Consider the following 19,055-nt stretch of genomic DNA (forward strand, 5'->3'; position numbering starts at 1 on the left):
TGGGAAGGGATTAATTTTTTTCAATTTGACTACTTGACCTAAAGAGACCATACATAGAATTGAGCTCAGCCAAAAGTTGGCATCTTGTTTATTTACATAGCTGTAAGAAAGTATATGTAAACACATCATTATCTACACAATTAATCTGACTTTTCCTGGTTAAGATAAAAGATCTTCATAGCTGTGATATATTTGAGTTGCATTAGGTGAATGAAAGCTAGAGTTTAAAATGGAAAATAAATATGCTACCATCTTCCATAAATTGCAAATTAAAGCAAGAGTTTACAGTAATAATCAGTGCTAAGAGTGTCACTGATGCTTGTATTTTAATAATTTTTATTGTAATATTTAATAAAAAGAAATAATATATTTTATATGTCTTAGATGATAAAAGGAGGCATTTTGTGAAAGAAGGTTGTACATCAAAGTACAATGCTTATCTAATTTGTTTATAAATCAGTCCATGGCATAGGCAAGTCAGACTGCAAAAGTAGCTATAGTTTAGTGATTTATTATTTTACAGTTCCTATTTTTTCCCCAGATAACAGTAGACTTAATAACACTCCCTCCAGATATGATTCAAAGCATACAGGAAAGTCCTGCTTGTCTGTAGAAGGTCAGCTCCATGAGGATGGGGATTCCTGGCATGACGGGTGTCGGATGTGTTACTGTTATGGGGGGCAGGAGATGTGTGCCCTGATATCCTGCCCACACCCCTCTTGTACAAGCCCTGTTTTCAGGCTTGGAGACTGCTGTCTTTCCTGTCCTGGTAAGTATTAGAATTTTACTAAATATTGGAAACCAGATGAGAACGACTGTACATGTACCATAGGAGGGGATGTATCTACATGAATCTTATGAATGTACAGGGTGTTTAACATTGAAAAAATGCAACCATTTACTTTCCTGGCTTTATTGACATACTAACAGGAACACTTGATAGTTTTAGATAATATTAGGCTAAAAAGGCTAGAGTTATTATTAGCCCTTACAGAAATTTCTGATAAGTGACTAAATATAAGTGCATGATTTATTCTTTTACTGATAAGTTGTTTATTCTGGACTGGCAACTGAGATGATATTTTTAGTATCATTTTCAGAAACTACACAATACCTGCTTTCAGAATATATAAACATTGGTATATACAAAAATTACAAGAAATATCCCAAAAAATGCATTGAAATCTTAACATCAATTTCTCCAGAAATGCTTAAGGATATCCAAGGTCAATCCTCAGTCAGGAAAGATAACTCCAAAAATTAATATTTAATTTGAAATACATCAAAATGAAGCTTGAAAATGATTTTTTTTCATGCAACAATTTTCATTCTATTTATCTATATAAGATTCAACGTTTTTGGAACTCTCAGAAAAGGTCCTATAAAAGTTGACATTTGTGCCCTATATAAAGGAAAAAAGTTAATACAGTTTTAGGGAAATAAGATTTTCTTGAATCCAGCTTTAGAAACCACGCTTTTTAACATGATATGAAATTAGAAGTGATTTGTGGTGGTTTGCAATTATAGCAAAAGCCTTTTATACTATGAATATAGAATACACGATGGAAATAAAAGAAAAAAAATACCAAATAAGTGTAAAAATCATGACAGTATCTCTGAATGCCTGGATACCTATCGTTTTTTAACCTAAAATATATTTGTTGATCAATTTGCAATTAGAAAATGCATTGCTGATATTCCAATTCTCTTTTTCTGCAAAAATATTGGAATTTTGACAATTTTTCCTATATGATATGATTAACTTAAACCTTTAACTTTATAGAAATACTGTGGATAAATTTACATAACTTTGTGGATTCAGAGATACTTTTATGAGTATTTCTAATCACTTAACAGCTAATTTTATAAACCTGAGGATCGGACTACCTTAAAATCTTTGCCATGGAAGGGGTTAATATTAAATCTAAAATAATAAAATTGAAATAAATTCCACATGCTAAAGCAAGAATACTTGGTATTAAAATGTCGAACTAGAGCAGGAGTGCTATTAACAACAACTGAAGAAATAGCCAATACAAGCTTTAATTTATTTTTATGCTCATCAGCACCTAAATTTCAGGTAAAGAATTTTTTTAATTTTTTACCGATAAAATTTATCATTTCATATTATACTTATGAGACTCACTGTGAAACTATTAGTAAACTCTCTATGGGGTCTCTTCTACAGGTTTCTGAACTTTTTTATGTCAATCCGAGGTGTCATTTGTGTTTTTCAGATATTTCTACGTTGCTATTGATTTTTTTTAAGAGAAAGGGGGGAGGGGAATAAATTCTTGCATTTGTTAAAGTGAAAGTTGTAAATACCTCCACGAACCTATATAAGCTTGATTGTGACCTTTGGGTCATGGGGTGAAAGTTCAAAGGTCAAGGTCATTCCAAACACACACACACACACACCAAACAAAAAAACTTGAGTTCAACTCTTGAAACTGAATCTAGGAAAAGGTAATGAATATTTATTTTTTACTTTTCAGTAAGGGTCAAGGTCAAAAGTCAAGGTCATTTGGATAAAAAGCTTTTATCAACAATTCCTGTAGTTTTTCAATGACCTAAATTTGAAGGTGAAGGTCAACAGCTCTTATGCAGGTGGCCCAATGTCTTTATGACTTGTCATTTAGAAAGTTTTAATTATTCGTAAACATTATACAGTTAAAGTATATCGTTGAGGGAATCGGCAAGATTACAGTTACCCAAGAGCAAGTCTATTTACCGAGGAGCTTGCGCCGAGGGAAATAGGCGTGCTCGAGGGGAACTGGAATCTTGCTGACTCCCGAAATGATATACTTTAACTGTTTTATTATACCGATACAAACAAGACATTTGAAGAAATTATATTCAATACTGTATTCAGTAACAATGTTTAATTCCAACAGGAATAGATAAAAAATATGACAAAACAGAATACAGCCATGAAAGGAATTCCATTTTATCAATAAATCAGTTCATTGTCCGAGTTTTTACTAAGTAAAATCGAAAGTTACATTACTCAAATTTGAGCACGCCATTTCTGTTGTTGTTCGCTTCCAGTAAACTGGTTCTTTTTGATTGATATGGGACCAGTTGACTTGCGATGCATTTCGATTCAATAATGAATATTCATGAGTTTATTCGGAACATTTTTAAGTTTGTCGTAAGTTGAAAGAAAATGTCAAGCATTCCGAATAGGTGTGTATCAGTTCATCATAAAAACGTACTTTTTTTGCAGGGAATCAGTCTGTTTTGCAGGGAATCGGTTTATTTACGGTGATTATATTAGGAAATCAGCAAAATATATCGATTTACTTTTATATAGTGAAAAATCAGTAGAGGTATAATAACATAGACTGTCAGGGGCTATAACTACTCAAAGGGGTTTATGAATCCTTTTGCACTGAATAGATTGAAGAGTCTGCTAAATTAGTCAAAGACATTGTTGAAGGTTTTATATCTCTACAGTTTACGGTTTCGGAGGAGTAGTGATAACAAGGTTTTTCATACAAAGGGGCACTAACTTTTAAAGGGGTCAATCTTAGGGGACAAGAATGAAAGGGGGGGCATCAGTGTTTCACAAACACATCTGGTCTTACAGTATACATGATAGGTAAGTGTAATAAATTAATTTGTGATCAAAACAAACTACAATATCTACTAGGGTGATTAAAACTAAATGCAAACTCACAGTGATCCATTGTCTCCGAGAATGATGAGTTATGAAACAAAAGTGAAAGAAAATGAGATATAAGAACCTATAGCCTTGGGAGCTGCTGTTATTTCATAAATAATTTGAATAGGTGATATCACCTATTCAAAATGATAAGGTGATATCACCAATTCCAATCGATATCACTTATTCAAATAGGTGATATCACCAATTGAATAGGTGATATTATACAATTATGGACATCAGTGTAGGTCGATATGTGGTTATAAGGACTCATGGCAATTGATATTGACCGAAGACACAGAAAGTAATAGCGACCGAGCCTGCAATATTATACAATTATGGACTTCAGAAAAGTGTGCGAGGTCGATATGTGGTATATAAGGACTCATGGCAATTGCCATTGACAAAGCAAATTATGAGTTTTCTCCCTTTATATAAATTACACCCACAGAATACTTCATTTATTTGATTAATATTAGAAACATCAAATCATACACTGAGCTTTGATTGAATACAGTACTATTTTGTTTCATTTTAAGAAACCTCAAGTCGATATGCATTTCAGATTCTATAAATAGTAACTCAAGTCTTTATGCTGTTATATACTTAATCATGTGATCAAGTTTGAGCCAATCAGAGAGCTGGGAAAGTCCATAATAGTTATATTATATAATCACTCAAATTGAATGCACTGACACGGTCCTAACTGAATGGACTTGGCTGTCATTACGTCATAATGGTTAAATTCACGCTTCTTAGATTATGACGTCACATACTACATTACTTTAGTGCAACGGAACGTTGTGTCGTGCGATATTATTTTCCACGGACGCGCTTTTGCACCGATATCACAAAAGGAGGTATATCATGTGACGTACTTTCAGCCAATGAAAACTACGAAAATTATCTTCTTATATAATATATCAATATTAATGTATAAATATCAATATTGCCATGAGTCCTTATAACCACATATTGACTGTTCACTGAAGTCCATAATAGTTATATTATATAATCACTCAAAGTGAATGCACTGACACAGTCCTAACTGAACAGACCCGGTGTCGTATAGTGAGGCTTCCCCCGGAAGGCTCACTATATAGTGAGTCTTCCCCCCGGAAGAATGGCTATATAGTGAGACTTCCCCCACGGAAGTTTCACTATATACCCTGGTAGCCGTTCTTCCGGGGGAAGGCTCACTTTATAGCCAACCTTCCCCCATTCATAGTGAGACTTCCCCCTTTTATTATTGTTTCCGGAACATTGTTTTATTATTTTTAAAAATTCTAATAGTGTTAATTTAGGAATAACAAACAACTTATTGGTTTGTACATGTGTTGAAGTTAACAAATGAGTTATTTTTGTTATTTTTTTAAATTCATGTTCAAATATCTTATCTCAATCAAGTATTGACTGATGCATACATGCACGCTCTGTGTTTCAACGTATAAAGTGTAAAAATGAAATTGCGACAAAGCAGATCTACACACTAAAATTGACAATTAGCCATCTTCGACTTTAGTGCAAAATAGTTTAGACAACTAAGTGACAATTGCAATGCAGTATATATTTTTTTAATTTTACGTATTTTTTATACGTGTATTCAAACATCCAATCGTCCAAACCCAGTTTAATAAAATATCTTTAAATAAATGATTTTTAAAACACGACCAAAATGAAAAAAATAATTGTATGAATTGATGTATGGGTGTGATGAGCAGGGGATACACACATTTTCATGCAATTTTTCCGGTCATAAATTTAAAAAAAAAAAAGGGGGGGGGGGGGGGGTAAGTCCAATCCATGCATCCGGTGCCTTTGCTAAAATATGCATGACAGTCAGAATTTGATTTAAAGTGTATTAGAACTCAAATCCATCTTATTTGATTTTATAGTGATGTAATTTCATTAATATCACGCAAATTTAATTTCAAAATGAAATACAAATCCTAAAAATACTTCAAAATTTATAAAAGTTAAAAGGTCCGTAAAGCATACAATAAATATCTAATCATGTCAATGTATATAAAATCCGAAACCGAAAACCGAAGGGGGAAGACTCACTATGGTCATTATGGGGGGAAGTCTCACTATATAGCCATATTTCCCCCCAGGGGGAAGACTCACTATATAGCCAGACTTCCGGGGGGAAGTCTCACTATGGCGGAAGTCTCACTATATGACACAGGCTGTCATTACAATGGTTAAAACACACTTCTTATATTATGACGTCACGTTCCACTTAACTTTAGTGCAACCGAACGGTGTGTCGTGCGATATAATTTTCCACTGACGTGCTTTTGCGTCAACATCACAAAAGGAGGAATATCACGTGACGTTTTTTCAGCTGATGAAAATTACGAAAATAATCTTCTTATTCAATATCACCAATTGAATAGGTGATATCACCTATTCGAATAGGTTTTTTGGCAGTAAATACCAAAAAGGCACCTCATATACATTAAACAAAGATGCATAAAAGATGCATATAGTGTGTTTCATTGTAACAGTCACTATTGTTTCAGATGCTTCAATTTCAGCTAAGGAATGACCAGGTTATTGTTCTTCGAGCACTGGTTAAATTTTTTGTGCAGGTCTCATTTCCAAGTAACTATAAGCCCTATGTTAACTAAACTTGCATGCATGATACATCTAAGAATGCACACTACCAGAATTGCTTCGGATGCTGTATCTGCATGACCCAAATTTTCCAGAAATGTAAGATATATAATGCCAAAGGATCAAGCAAGTGATCAGGTGATCAGACAATTGAACATGCACCAATGCAGTAGGACGAGGGGCTCTTTTGGGATCATGCATTCCATGGTAAGAATGATCATGTGAGTCAGAGGGGGATGCCCGTATATATACTGCCCATTTACAAGGCTCTTCAGTTGACAGTTGAATGAAAGAGAAGATGCTATTGTCAAATGTGGTCCGAGATGTTTATACATGGTATATCAACTAGTGGCAAAGCATGCCAAATTAAAGCCCATAAATCCTGCAGTGATTATTGTAAAATGCATGTTGCAAGATTACATGAGACGCATTGAGCAATATGTTCGCAAACATGCAAAGACAGCTGCGATTAATCATAACTAACATTAAAATTCATTCATAGCTTTTGCGAGTACTCAAAGTATAGCAATGGCTCTGGTTCATTTCTTTCCATTTATTTTGCATTTTACAGGAAATATTGTTTTACCCCATAAAGGCAAAAGGGAAATGTGCGAGTCTCTGAATGGACGTTACTTTGTGGAGGGGGAGACTTGGTACCTAGACAACTGCACTCAGTGTTTGTGTCACAGTAGCAGCATCCTGTGTGAGACTCAGGCCTGCCCCCCTCTGCTGTGTAGCTATCCCACAATCCTACCCAACACCTGTTGCCCAGTCTGCCAAGGTCAGGGTAAAACAGCATATTAATATCCCCTTAAGGAAACATAACATTCACATGTATTGATGTATATTTTTTAGGGATGGCAATTTGTAACCGGTTAACTGATTACTCTGTCAGAACAATGGCAATCGGTTAGAAAATCTGTAATCGGTTAGTCAGAAAAAATAAAAAATATGTAAAGTTGAACGCAATATCTTTTATTAAAATTTATTTTTGCAGATATAAAATCTCTACATAAACGCTCATAATTAAGTGTTTTTACACTACTTTGGAGGTAATTAATGGTTCCTCGGATTGCGAGTGTAGGGGTAATTGTTAGGTGGTTTGTGTTTGAAGTGTTCATTAGTGTTAAAACACCATGTTGCTACCCCGATGGTTCTGTAATTCTTTGATGATAATTAAAGCACCGTTGAGCACTGTGAATTAGTATGTTTATCTTTTACAGTTGTATCTAATAAAATACTATACAATCATTGCAAATTAAGTGATGTAGATCTCCACTTGGTTTTAATTTTGGTGACAATGCAGAATGAACTAAATTGTATGACATTTGCTCTGGAAAAATATCAATAGATTTTCAAACAATCATGTTTTGTGGTTTTCTTAATTTTTTTTAATCTGTTGAAACTGAAATGAAATAAATATGCATGTAGTTTTCTTAATAAAAATCAAGACAAATGGAATGAATTTTAAAGAGCTAGGTTCACTTTATGCATAAAATGGCCCTGAACTTATATCAATTAATTATAACCCTTTATACTCTGCTGCATTGTTTTTATAAGTAAGCACTGTCTCTGCTGAATTGTTTTAAAGAAATGATGAAATATACACATACAATCTTTAACTTAAATAAAATGTTCATTTTTCAAGTTACAATGATATAATTTTCCAAGTACATATTAGATACCTATAGTTTTTTAGAAAATATTATCATATATATTAATTAGTGATAGGATGTTGCTATGGCAACCACTGTTTAAAGGTCATTATCCTGGAAAGCATAACTGTTCCTTTGTTTTTCAATAATTATAATGAAATTTAAGCTTAGAAATAATATACCAAGTTATGAAGATGAGTATATTGCTTACCTGATAAATTTTCATGGAAATTTCATGGTCAAGGTCATTTCAAAAATGATATAAAAGCATTAAACTTCAAGGTCATATGTGTTTTATCATCTTGATTATTTATCCCTAAATACTTCATAACAGAAAACAAACAAACAAAAACTTCAACTGCCCTAAAAGGTCTAATACCCAGTTTTTGGATAAAAACCATGTTACAAATGTGACCTTGACCTTAGTTAACTGATCATGGGTCAGAGTTATGACACATCTGCAGGTTATAAGCAACCTTTGTGCCAAGTATGATTATCCAATTTTTTTTTTTTCATGGACTAACCATTATTAGTTATATAGACACTTAGAGGGGTATATAAATACGGAAATATGTGGGGTCCTTGAAAAAATACATATTTGGTGAGGCGTAATGAATTTATCTTGACGATGGTTCTCTAAAAGACTAAATATTTATAGTATCGATATATCGCTTTCACTGAGGGAAGTAAATCGTTCCACATCTGTTGTTTTTGACAGACGCATTGTGACGTCAGTTATGAAGCTCCACACGGGGTCATGTGAAAACAGTATGATGATGTGTGGTTGATAGATTTTAATATATAGTGGGTAGGTCACGTGGAGTGGGCACATTAGCAATGTAAGGTGGGTAGACAGCATAACATCGTTTAATACAGTATTGCTCTCATGCAGCCAATGAAATTTCAAGATTTTGATCAGAGGCAGGATAAACTTTGTTGTTGTTAATGATGAGACATTGATCTTGGTTAAATGACCTTGAATCAAGGTCATGACACACCCTCAGGTAAGTATGTGCCTCCAAAGTTTTATGGAGTGGACACAAAAGTGTGACGGACAGACACAATGAGTGTTATATTAGTTTGTGGGAGGTTCACTATAACCAATGCATTCCTCTCCAAGAATTTTTAAAAAAGTACATATTACACTGTTCTAAAGAGAAGAAAATTTATTTTTAAATATTGAAAATACAAACTTCCTAACATAAGCTTTTGACATTTTTGCATACATGTAAATGAATTTAAACTTGACGAAAGAATGGAACATTCATTGGTAAAAAATCAACAGGTGGTTTTCAGTTGCAAAAACTAGATAAGATTGACAAATATTGTGATAAAATATATTTTACCCTGTGACTGTACAACTGCTTCACCCTTTAATGGTTGAAAATTGAAAATGGATATATATACTTATATGGGACAAATATCTAATGCTTAGGCTAAGCATGTCCATTCCAAATCATTTTTCAATATGAATTTGTATATCAGAAACAAACAAATGAAAATTGAGATCTAAATTTTGTTGGGCATTTTGCAAAATCAGGTCTTTTTGTTTGTGAGATTTGTAGAATAGCTGTAAAATTAACAATTGCATTGAAAAACAAGAGACCCATGGGCCTTATAGGTCACCTGAGCATCATGCAACAACTTTCAAATGATTGAATTTGGTTCATGTTTTAAGCTAGATGCTAAGGCATTCACAATTTAAAAAGAGGCACCATTGCTAATCATAACTATAAACTTAGTAATTGTTTAGTTTGTTTACTTAATACCCATAAGCAGGGTAGGGGAACAAAAATGCATTTCAACTAATCAGTAATATTCAGCAATAATTAGAAGTGCCCCTACCACACGTGAACCCCTGACCCTACCCAGGTCTACACATTGCACAATTTTTGAAAAGGCACACTTGCTTATCAAAAATGTTTGATTAATACCAAGGAGCAGATTTCAAACAATTCATTTTCAGTATATAAGTAGACCCCCCTCCCTCCTCTTTGGTATCCCTGACCCATGGGCCTTGAAATTCATAATTCTGGAAGAAGAGCCCTTGCACATCATAACTATATAGTTAGTTCATCTGCTTATTACTCAGGAGTAGAGAAAAACATTTTCATAGATGTAATGTATTTTCACTATATAATCATTATAGATCCGTGCCCTAACACAAGAACCCCTGATCCTGGGGCCATAAATTTCACAATTTTGGTAGAGGCACTCTGGCTCATCATAACTGTGTACTTAGTTAGTTTATTTAATACTCAGGAACAGAGAAGAAGATTTTCAAAGAATTAATGCATTTTCACTATATAATCAATAGAGCAAAAAAAGTGGAATAAACCGCAAAGCGGTTTATAAAAAAGTATGGAACGCCGTCACTGCCTCATAGCAGAACACTACTATTGCATTGTGTCAACCTTCCATTACATTATGTCAACTCTTTATGACATTAACCCAAACTACTATTGCATTGTGTCAACCTTCCATTACATTATGTCAACTCTTTATGACATTAACCCAAACTACTATTGCATTGTGTCAACATTCCATTACATTATGTCAACTCTTTATGACATTAACCCAAACTACTATTGCATTGTGTCAACCTTCCATTACATTATGTCAACTCTTTATGATATTAACCCACACTATTATTGCATCGTGTTAACTTTCCTTTACATTATGTCAACTCTTTATGACATATACACATACTACAATTATATTTCGTCAACTTGCATTTCGTTATGTTTACTTTTCATGAGATCTTAGTTTTTATACCCCCGCTCCGAAGGAGAGGGGGGTATACTGTTTTACCCTTGTGTGTCTGTCTGTCTGTCTGTCCGTCCGTAACAAATTTTCGTCGCATTTTTCTCAGCAACCGTTCATCGCAGATGACTGAAATTTTAGCACAATCTTTGCCAAGGCATGTCATACGGTGGGATTCATTTTTCTTCAAATCCGATGTCAACTTCCTGTTAATCCGTCCGTCTGTCTGTTTTATACATAACAAATTTTCGTCACATTTTTCTCAGCAACTGTTCATCGCAGATGACTGAAATTTTAGCACAATCTTTGCCAAGGCATGTCATATGGTGGGATTCATTTTTGTTCAAATCTGATGTCAACTTCCTGTTTATCCGTCCGTCTGTCTGTTTTATACATAACAAATTTTTGTCGCATTTTTCTGTTTTCGTCGCATTTTTCTCAGCAACCGTTCATCGCAGATGACTGAAATTTTAGCACAATCTTTGCCAAGGCATGTCATACGGTGGGATTCATTTTTGTTCAAATCCGATGTCAACTTCCTGTTTATCCGTCCGTCTGTCTGTTTTATACATAACAAATTTTCGTCGCATTTTTCTCAGCACAATATCGGTATATATATATAGTTCTAACAAGATGCTTTGGTTTCTATGTATTTTTACAGATACTTTCTGCATAAACTTTAATGATGATAAAGAATTTACCTTAAATGAAAATAAATACTTAAAAAGTTACATTTCATTAACTTAACACGTGTATAATTATTCACATAAAAGCATACATTCGTATCAGAGCGGGGGTATTACTAGTGAGCATTCGCTCACTGATTCCTTGTTATTAACTGATGTGAAAAGCTCATGCCATACTGTGCGCACTCTTCTACATTATGTCGATTCACTATTACGTTATGCGAACACGGGTATCCTCGGCCTTTATATGAGCATAACGTATTTTCAGCGTTCTGCAAGCACTAAAAATGGCGGGAAAAAAAAACTGTCGTAGAAGAGATTCTCAGCGCTTTGGGAATGACATCTTTAAATGAAAACTTTAAGCGACAAATGATTGACGTGCAAAGCCTTAACTCTGCGACTGATCGAGAATTAAAGTCATGTCAAAATTCAGTGGTGTTTACTTTAATCTCATAATTAAATAAATCAAATATTATGAGTCGTGCAGCAATCATTTTTTTCTTTTTATTTTGATTCTTTTTTTTTAAATAAAAGTCTTAAACTTTGAAGGACATTGCATTAGTTTCACAATAAGCTTAGCTGAAATAAGTTGAAAACTTTTTTCTATAAAACTATAAAGTCTGAGAGCTTCTCCGCTTTCCGCCCTTGGTCTCCAACCATATACCGCCCCCCTTCCTTGTTTCAAGATTCCCATATCTGCCACTGATATGTACCCATGCATGCTTACTAATTAAGGCATATTCAACTGATTTAGATGAGCGACTGGTAGATTTTTGTAATAGAATTCTGGCCCTGGAATGATTAAAAAAAATTACGAACTCCAGTGACGTAGCATCTTTTTTTGAAAGAGAAGGTCAGCCAGAAAAAAAAAATCATTTACCCGAAAAAACTTGACAAGCCAAGAAAAAAAAAGTCCAAGCCCGAAAATCCTATTTTGGGGAGAGGGGTCCAACTTCGATCAGTCCTATTTTTTCCCAGATATATTATATTACCCTTAGTGGATTATCCTTCAACAAAAAGTGGGGGTGGGGGCTGTACAGTTTCAATGAACACTACATTTTCTATGGTAAAGTTATGTCTGGGAAAAGAGGGGGGTTGATATTATGTGCCTGTAATTTGTCCTAATCAATCAGGACCCCCCCCCCCCCCCCCCTTCTCACCAGTCATTAAATCACGGTCGTCAACATTCATAATATACTGAATATACAGCTTTGAGATAATGTAAATGTTTTTTAACATCAGGTAATGAACTTTTGGAATCAACATGATAAAGAGTTAACACAATATAAAGATATTTTTAAATCACATAAGAAAGAGTTGACATAACGTAATTATATATCCACATCACGGAACGGAGTTTTGACATAATGTAATAAAGTATTGATATAATATAAAGATGTGTTCACATTATGTTATACACTTTTTACACCGCGTTATAAAGCACTGACATAAAGGTAAGATGTGTTCACCTCATATTATGATGCCCTGGCCATAAAATAAAGATAAATCCATATCACGTAATAATGCTTTGATATAATAGAAATATACACTCTCAAAAAGGAATGGGCTTTTGACTTCGTGTAATGATAAGTTTAATTATAAAACACAATTTACTTGATGTAATGCAATTTTGACCTCACATATTAAAGAAATGAAAGTATGTAAAGAAAAATTCATGTCGTGCAATAAAGTTTTAACACAATGTAAACACATTATCACTTCACATAATGAATTTTTTACTTCAAGTTATGAAGTGCTGACATAATGAAAGGTTGTATTTACTTCATGTAATGCAGCATTGACATGATGTTACGATATATTTACATCATCTCATAAAAAATGGACATAATGTAAAGATATGTTCACATCATGTAATGATAAATTGACATAATAAATGCATAGTCGTATGCTATAAGGCAGTGATGGCGTTCCATAAAAAAGCGTAAACTGCCCAAAGTTATGTTCTATCGTATAACATAAGTTGAAATAAGCTTCATTACTTATAATTTAATTTCAATGTAGACAATGAGACAATTTTTCCATTTTTTCCTTCGGAAAAAGGCTTCAAATATAGCATATTTTAAATGTTAACGTCAAGCGGAGTAATACATTTTTGACATAACTCATTGTGATGTAGGCAAGTTGTGTTATACAAAATGAATAAAACTGTTAAACCAATCAAATGACGTGTTAAAATTAAATTATATATCAATGAAATAAAATCCCACATGATATTTTTATATGTCTATATACTGAATAGTGTTACTTTTGAAACAATAAAATAAAATGCCCTTGAAACCTTTTTAGATGACAAATCAACAAATTTTTTAGTCCTTTGACAGTGTTTTGAATATTTTTATATATTATTATTCATTCTGACTATATTATATATATTTACAGAGGAAGACAAGTCTTTGAAAACTTTCAGTCTCCCTCATAAGGGTATCTGTCACACCAACAATAGGTTTGTTTACAGTGACGGGGATGTGTGGAAGACTAATCCCTGTCAGAGTTGTACATGTAGAAGTGGTCAGGTCCACTGTGTCTCCCAGGTCTGTCCAGCAGTCACCTGCCCCAAGTCAGTCCTACGCAAAGGCAGCTGTTGTCCAACTTGTCTAGGTAAATCAGCAAAATCATATCCTAACAGTTGTCAAATGAGGAATTACACATTATAAATATGATAGGAAGGGTGTGTAAGTACACATTCAATATATTCTATGAATTATTTATCATTTTGAAAGCATGGAAATGTACACATCGGGAAATCTATAATGCTAAATATGCCATAAGAATTTTTTTTGAGAAATATTCCTCCATGTTTTGATGATACCCTTGTACCGTATTCTTATTTAATTCATATGTATTGTCTTACTATTGCAATATAATCATGACATACTGCTTTATGCCACTTATCATGTATAAACAACATGCATGAAAATCCAGTAATCCAGCTCTGAATCAGTAATTAACAACAGAATATTCAGTATGTAAAATAAAATGCCAAAGCTTTAGATGCAATTGCCATTTTGATTCAATATATTTAAGGAACTCTTGCAAAAATTTCAGACTTGAGCCATCAGAAAGTATGTACAGATGAGGGAGTAAAATATACCTCAGGAGAGCACTGGTTGAGGAACAACTGTACAAAATGTTATTGTATTGATGGCAAAATTGTGTGTGTAGAGCAGTCGTGTCCCACCATACATTGTAAATACATGACCAGCATACCTGGAGATTGCTGTCCTGTTTGTTTAGGTAAGATTATTTTGTCTGCATAAATAGCCTAGTTCAAACCTGTATTTTTTCTATTCTTACACACAAGCCATTCCCGTTCCAAACTTGTTTGCAGAATCTTGATACTAATTAAAGTTCATTGAGTATTTGAAGAAGAGGGTTTTGTGGCTGAGCAGCCAACTTAGAAATAACAATCCGATCCTGTGGAATTTTTTAATGCCCCTTTCCCCTCTTCCCCCTCAAAAGATAACCATATCCTGTATTTTACCTCTGCAAAATACAAAGGAATATTGAAATAAGGCTAAAGGTAGACTATAACTATTATGGTAACTGATTAAGAATTTTAATTTAGATGAACAAACAACAATAGAAGAACAAACTCTGCCAGAGCCTGGCCCTTCTGTGATTGTTAAAGAAGAGGCAGAAAAAGGTAATGCTTTATATGGAACACAATCATTTAATAATCTTATATATTAGTAAGAAGATTATTTTTGTATTTTCATTGGCTGAAAGGATGTCACATGTGTTCCTCCTTTTGTGATACTGATGCAAAAGCATGTATGTGGAATAATAGAATCATTCATTACTACGAGTGTGGGATAGTGAAATTCCACTGAGGGGACAAGATTCACAGTCTAGGATGAGGCTTTGCCGAGTCCTAGACCGTGAATCTTGGCCCCAAGGTGGAATTTCACTATTCCCACACGAGTAAGTAATGAATGATTATTTTTCTCGCATTATTTTATCCAAATTAACGGCCTCTCAATGACGTCGCCATAGAGCTAAAAAAAATATTTTTTAAATTTTCCATCTAATCAAAAATCTAAATACACCATCGGAGAGAGCGTACCTGAAAATGGTTTACACATAGTGTAAACTAATAAAATGAATTTCAGTCCATGTAAATTAATTAGATAGATTAAAACTGGGAATAAAAAACTTATCTATCTGATAGCGTAAACATTCATTCTAGAAGAATTCTTCCGCGATCTGAATATAGTGCATTTTAAAAAGTGAAAATACGACAATATTTTGAATGAAAATAAGTTTATTTTAATAAGTTAAATGACAACATTTTAATTATATGTGATATTTTTTAACATTAATACAATTTCTTTATATTAAGACGGAAGGTTAACGTTATCGTTCGCGGCGTAGTAATACACAGTGTAAGACAGAAAAATCTCACACTGCTGTCTCACACCGGACAAGTCAATCTAACACTGGTAATTATGCGAGAAAGAAAAATTTCACACTGCTGTCTCACACGGGAGAAGTCTATCTAACACCGGTGATTATGCGAGAATATATGATGTCACATGACACATCATATTCACCTGCATCAAAGTTACATAGAACGTGAAGTCATAATATGAGAAGCATGTTTTTACCATTGTGATGTAATGACAGCCAAGTCAATTCAGTTAGATCGATTCACTTCGAGTGATTATATAATATAACTATATGGACTTCAGTGAACAGTCAATCTGTGGTTTATAAGGACTCATGGCAAGTGATATTGACCTCAGACACAAAAAAATGTTAGTGACCTCGCAGGCTTGGTCTCTCTCACTTACTATGTCCTCGGTCCATTTCACTTGCCCTGAGTTTTTATAACCACATATCAGCTAACAATGAAGTCCATAATTTTATAGATGCAATTAAGTCTTGTATTCTGGAATATATTTGTTTTGATTTCTTGTATTTCTTCAAAGCAGAAGTTTTTATCTGTTTTGGGAATAAAATACATTGTTATATCTTTAAAAATTTGTTCCTATATAAATCTATACGAAAGAGGTCTAACATTTCTAATGTTTTGTTGAGCGGGCATAAAAAGATAGATGTTTGACCGCTGAGTGAAATGTTGGACAGGTCGATGAAATGTTGGACCGCTTACGTCACAGAATGGTGGAGTTAAATCTCATTTTCATTCACTTGTGTTCAAAAGTGACAGACCTGAGGTTACATCACGGAAGACAGTACAAAATACATGTATGTCCAAAAAAAAAAATTAAAATGAAAGGTATAACAAAACATTTATTGACTATATGTTCTCGTGCAAAATGCGTTTTGTTGACCCTCGAACCAAACTGTCTGCCTGAGGCCGTTAAACAGTTTGGTTCTTGGGTCCGACAAAACGCATTTTGCACGAGAACATAGTCAATAAATGTATATTACTACAATTATATATGAACAAGTAAATGAGGATAAGGTTTAAAGGATTTTGGTTTCATTATCATTTTAGATCCAATCAAGAACAATAAGAATGCAACAACCATTATCATATGTGTGTTAGCAGCCATGGTGATCATTCTCTTACTGTTACTTGTGTTTTTCTTTCTGTTCAAATATGGAAAATGGAAATCAGTAAACAAGAAATATTCACCGAAATCTGTAGACATTGAAAACATTCATCCTGTACAGGTAAAATTGCTGGGTTATGAGATGTCTGTAAAGCCAGTAAAGAAATCTGAACAATCATGGAATCCTGATTTGTTGCCTGTCTCCAAACTAAATAATGAGGAGAAACATGTCAATTTACTTAGTCAGGAGTTTGATAAAACAAAACTGTGTCAAATTTGATGATGGCTTTTTCTGATAACATTGGAAATATCAAAGCAAAGTAGATTGTGAAAAGGATAAACAAACTTCATGACACTGTTGTATATCTGTTGTATAAAAAAGATATCACTCATCAAAGAACATTGATTAATTCTATGCCACTGTCCCCATTTTCAGTTTTGGCAGTGTCCTGTAGACAAAGATTGAACTATTTACTTGGAAAAAATTGTAAATTTCTCCTGTATAATAAAATGTTTCTACTGTGTAGATAAAAATGAATTTCTGAAGTCATTTGATATTCATGTACAGAGTTTGATACTTGCAAATAATATGTCCTACAAACTTATTAGAGTTTTCAAAATTTTCACTGTTCATATTTCTTTACCTAGCTGTTTTATATAGCTCATTGTTAACCCCATAACTTGCAAAGCAAGACATATTTTTTCATTTACTTATTTTCAAACTTTATGTTTTAGTCATATGTCATTGAATTGAATTTATGGAAATTTAAATGCGCTAATTAGAGGTATTAATTACATGTAAAATAAGTTGAAACACCTACGTAAAATTTTGATATTTGTGTTGATAGTTTCTTAGAATATTTATGAAAAATGAAAGAGAAGAAGCATTATGGATTTGAATTGATGTAACTGCCAAGCAGTTTTTAGCTCACCTGAGCCGAAGGCTCAAGTGAGCTTTTCTGATCAAAATTTGTCCATCGTCTGTTGTCGTTGTCGTTGTAAACTTTTTACATTTTCATCTTCCTCTCAAGAACCACTGGGCCAATTTCAACCAAACTTGCCACAAAGTATCCTTAGGTGAAGCAATCTAATTAAAATCAGACTTCTTAGATCCGTGCCGTATTCACTCTGCGTAAGAGTGAATACGGTGCGGATCTAAGAAGTCTGATTTTAATTAGATTGTAGGTGAAGGGGATTCAAGTTTATTCAAATGAAGGGCCGTGCCCTTATTCAAGGGGAGATAATTCAGAAATAGTGAAAATTTGGTGGCATGTTTTAAAAATCTTCTTCTCAAGAACCACTGTGCCAGGAAAGATGAAATATATATGGAAGCATCCTCAGATAGTGTAGATTCAAATTTGTTCAAATCACGATCCCTGTGGGTAGGGTGGGGCCACAATGGCCGATCAAATTTTTACATAGAAGTATATAGGAAAATTCTTTAAAAATCTTCTCAAGAACCACTGTGCCAGGAAAGATGAAAGGTATATGGAAGCATCCTCAGGTAGTGTAGATTCAAGTTTGTTCAAATCATGACCTCCGGGGTAGGGCGGGGCCACAATGGCTGATCGAAGTTTTACATAGAAATATAATGGGAAATTCTTGAAAAATCTTCTTCTCAAGAATAGCAAAGCCATGATTAGTAATATTTATATGGAAGCATCCTTAGGTAGTGTAGATTCAAGTTAGTTCAAATCATGACCCCTGGGGGTAGAGCGTGGCCACAACATGGAATCCAAGTTTTACATAGAAATATGTAGAAAATTTTTTTTAAAATCTTCTTTTCAAGAATGGCAAAGCCATGATTAGTCATATTCATATGGAAGCATTCTCACGTAGTGTAGATTCAAGTTTGTTCAAGTCATGACCCCTGGGGGTAGGGCGGGGCCAGAATGTAAGTTCAAATGTTAAGGGCAATAAAGCCACAGGTAGTCAAAGAAATATGCAAGCATCCTTAGTTAGTGTAGATTCAAGTATGTTCAAATCATACCCTCTCCCCTTTAAGGATTGGTTGGGACCACTTTAATAATAAATTGATTTCTGCTTTTTTCCAAGCTACAGTGCTCAGGTGAGCGATGTGGCCCATGGGCCCCTTGTTATATTTTCTTGTCACCAATCACCTTTTTAGCTC

General features: G+C 33.8%; 1 protein-coding gene across 7 annotated transcripts in view; it reads left to right on the forward strand.

The window, feature by feature from the left end:
• The window catches only part of LOC134264682 (cysteine-rich motor neuron 1 protein-like), a 29,381-nt gene extending 11,325 nt beyond the window's left edge, over nt 1-18,056 (forward strand). The window contains exons 5-10 of one of the 7 annotated variants that reach the window (XM_062746943.1): nt 542-769; nt 6,855-7,070; nt 13,788-14,006; nt 14,454-14,642; nt 14,974-15,051; nt 16,867-18,056. In XM_062746943.1, the coding sequence (XP_062602927.1) occupies nt 542-769; nt 6,855-7,070; nt 13,788-14,006; nt 14,454-14,642; nt 14,974-15,051; nt 16,867-17,204 (1,268 nt within the window). In that variant the 3' untranslated portion in view covers nt 17,205-18,056. The remainder of the gene's footprint in view (nt 1-541; nt 770-6,854; nt 7,071-13,787; nt 14,007-14,453; nt 14,643-14,973; nt 15,052-16,866) is intronic. The other 6 variants (XM_062746941.1, XM_062746942.1, XM_062746946.1 and 3 more) reach the window with 6 other exon arrangements.
• The last annotated feature ends 999 nt before the right edge of the window (nt 18,057-19,055 follow it).

This window comes from Saccostrea cucullata, unplaced genomic scaffold (genome assembly GCF_032062105.1).
Source record: "Saccostrea cucullata isolate Sc308-1 unplaced genomic scaffold, CSIRO_AGI_Scuc_v1 ctg2191, whole genome shotgun sequence".
NCBI lineage: Eukaryota > Metazoa > Mollusca > Bivalvia > Ostreida > Ostreidae > Saccostrea > Saccostrea cuccullata.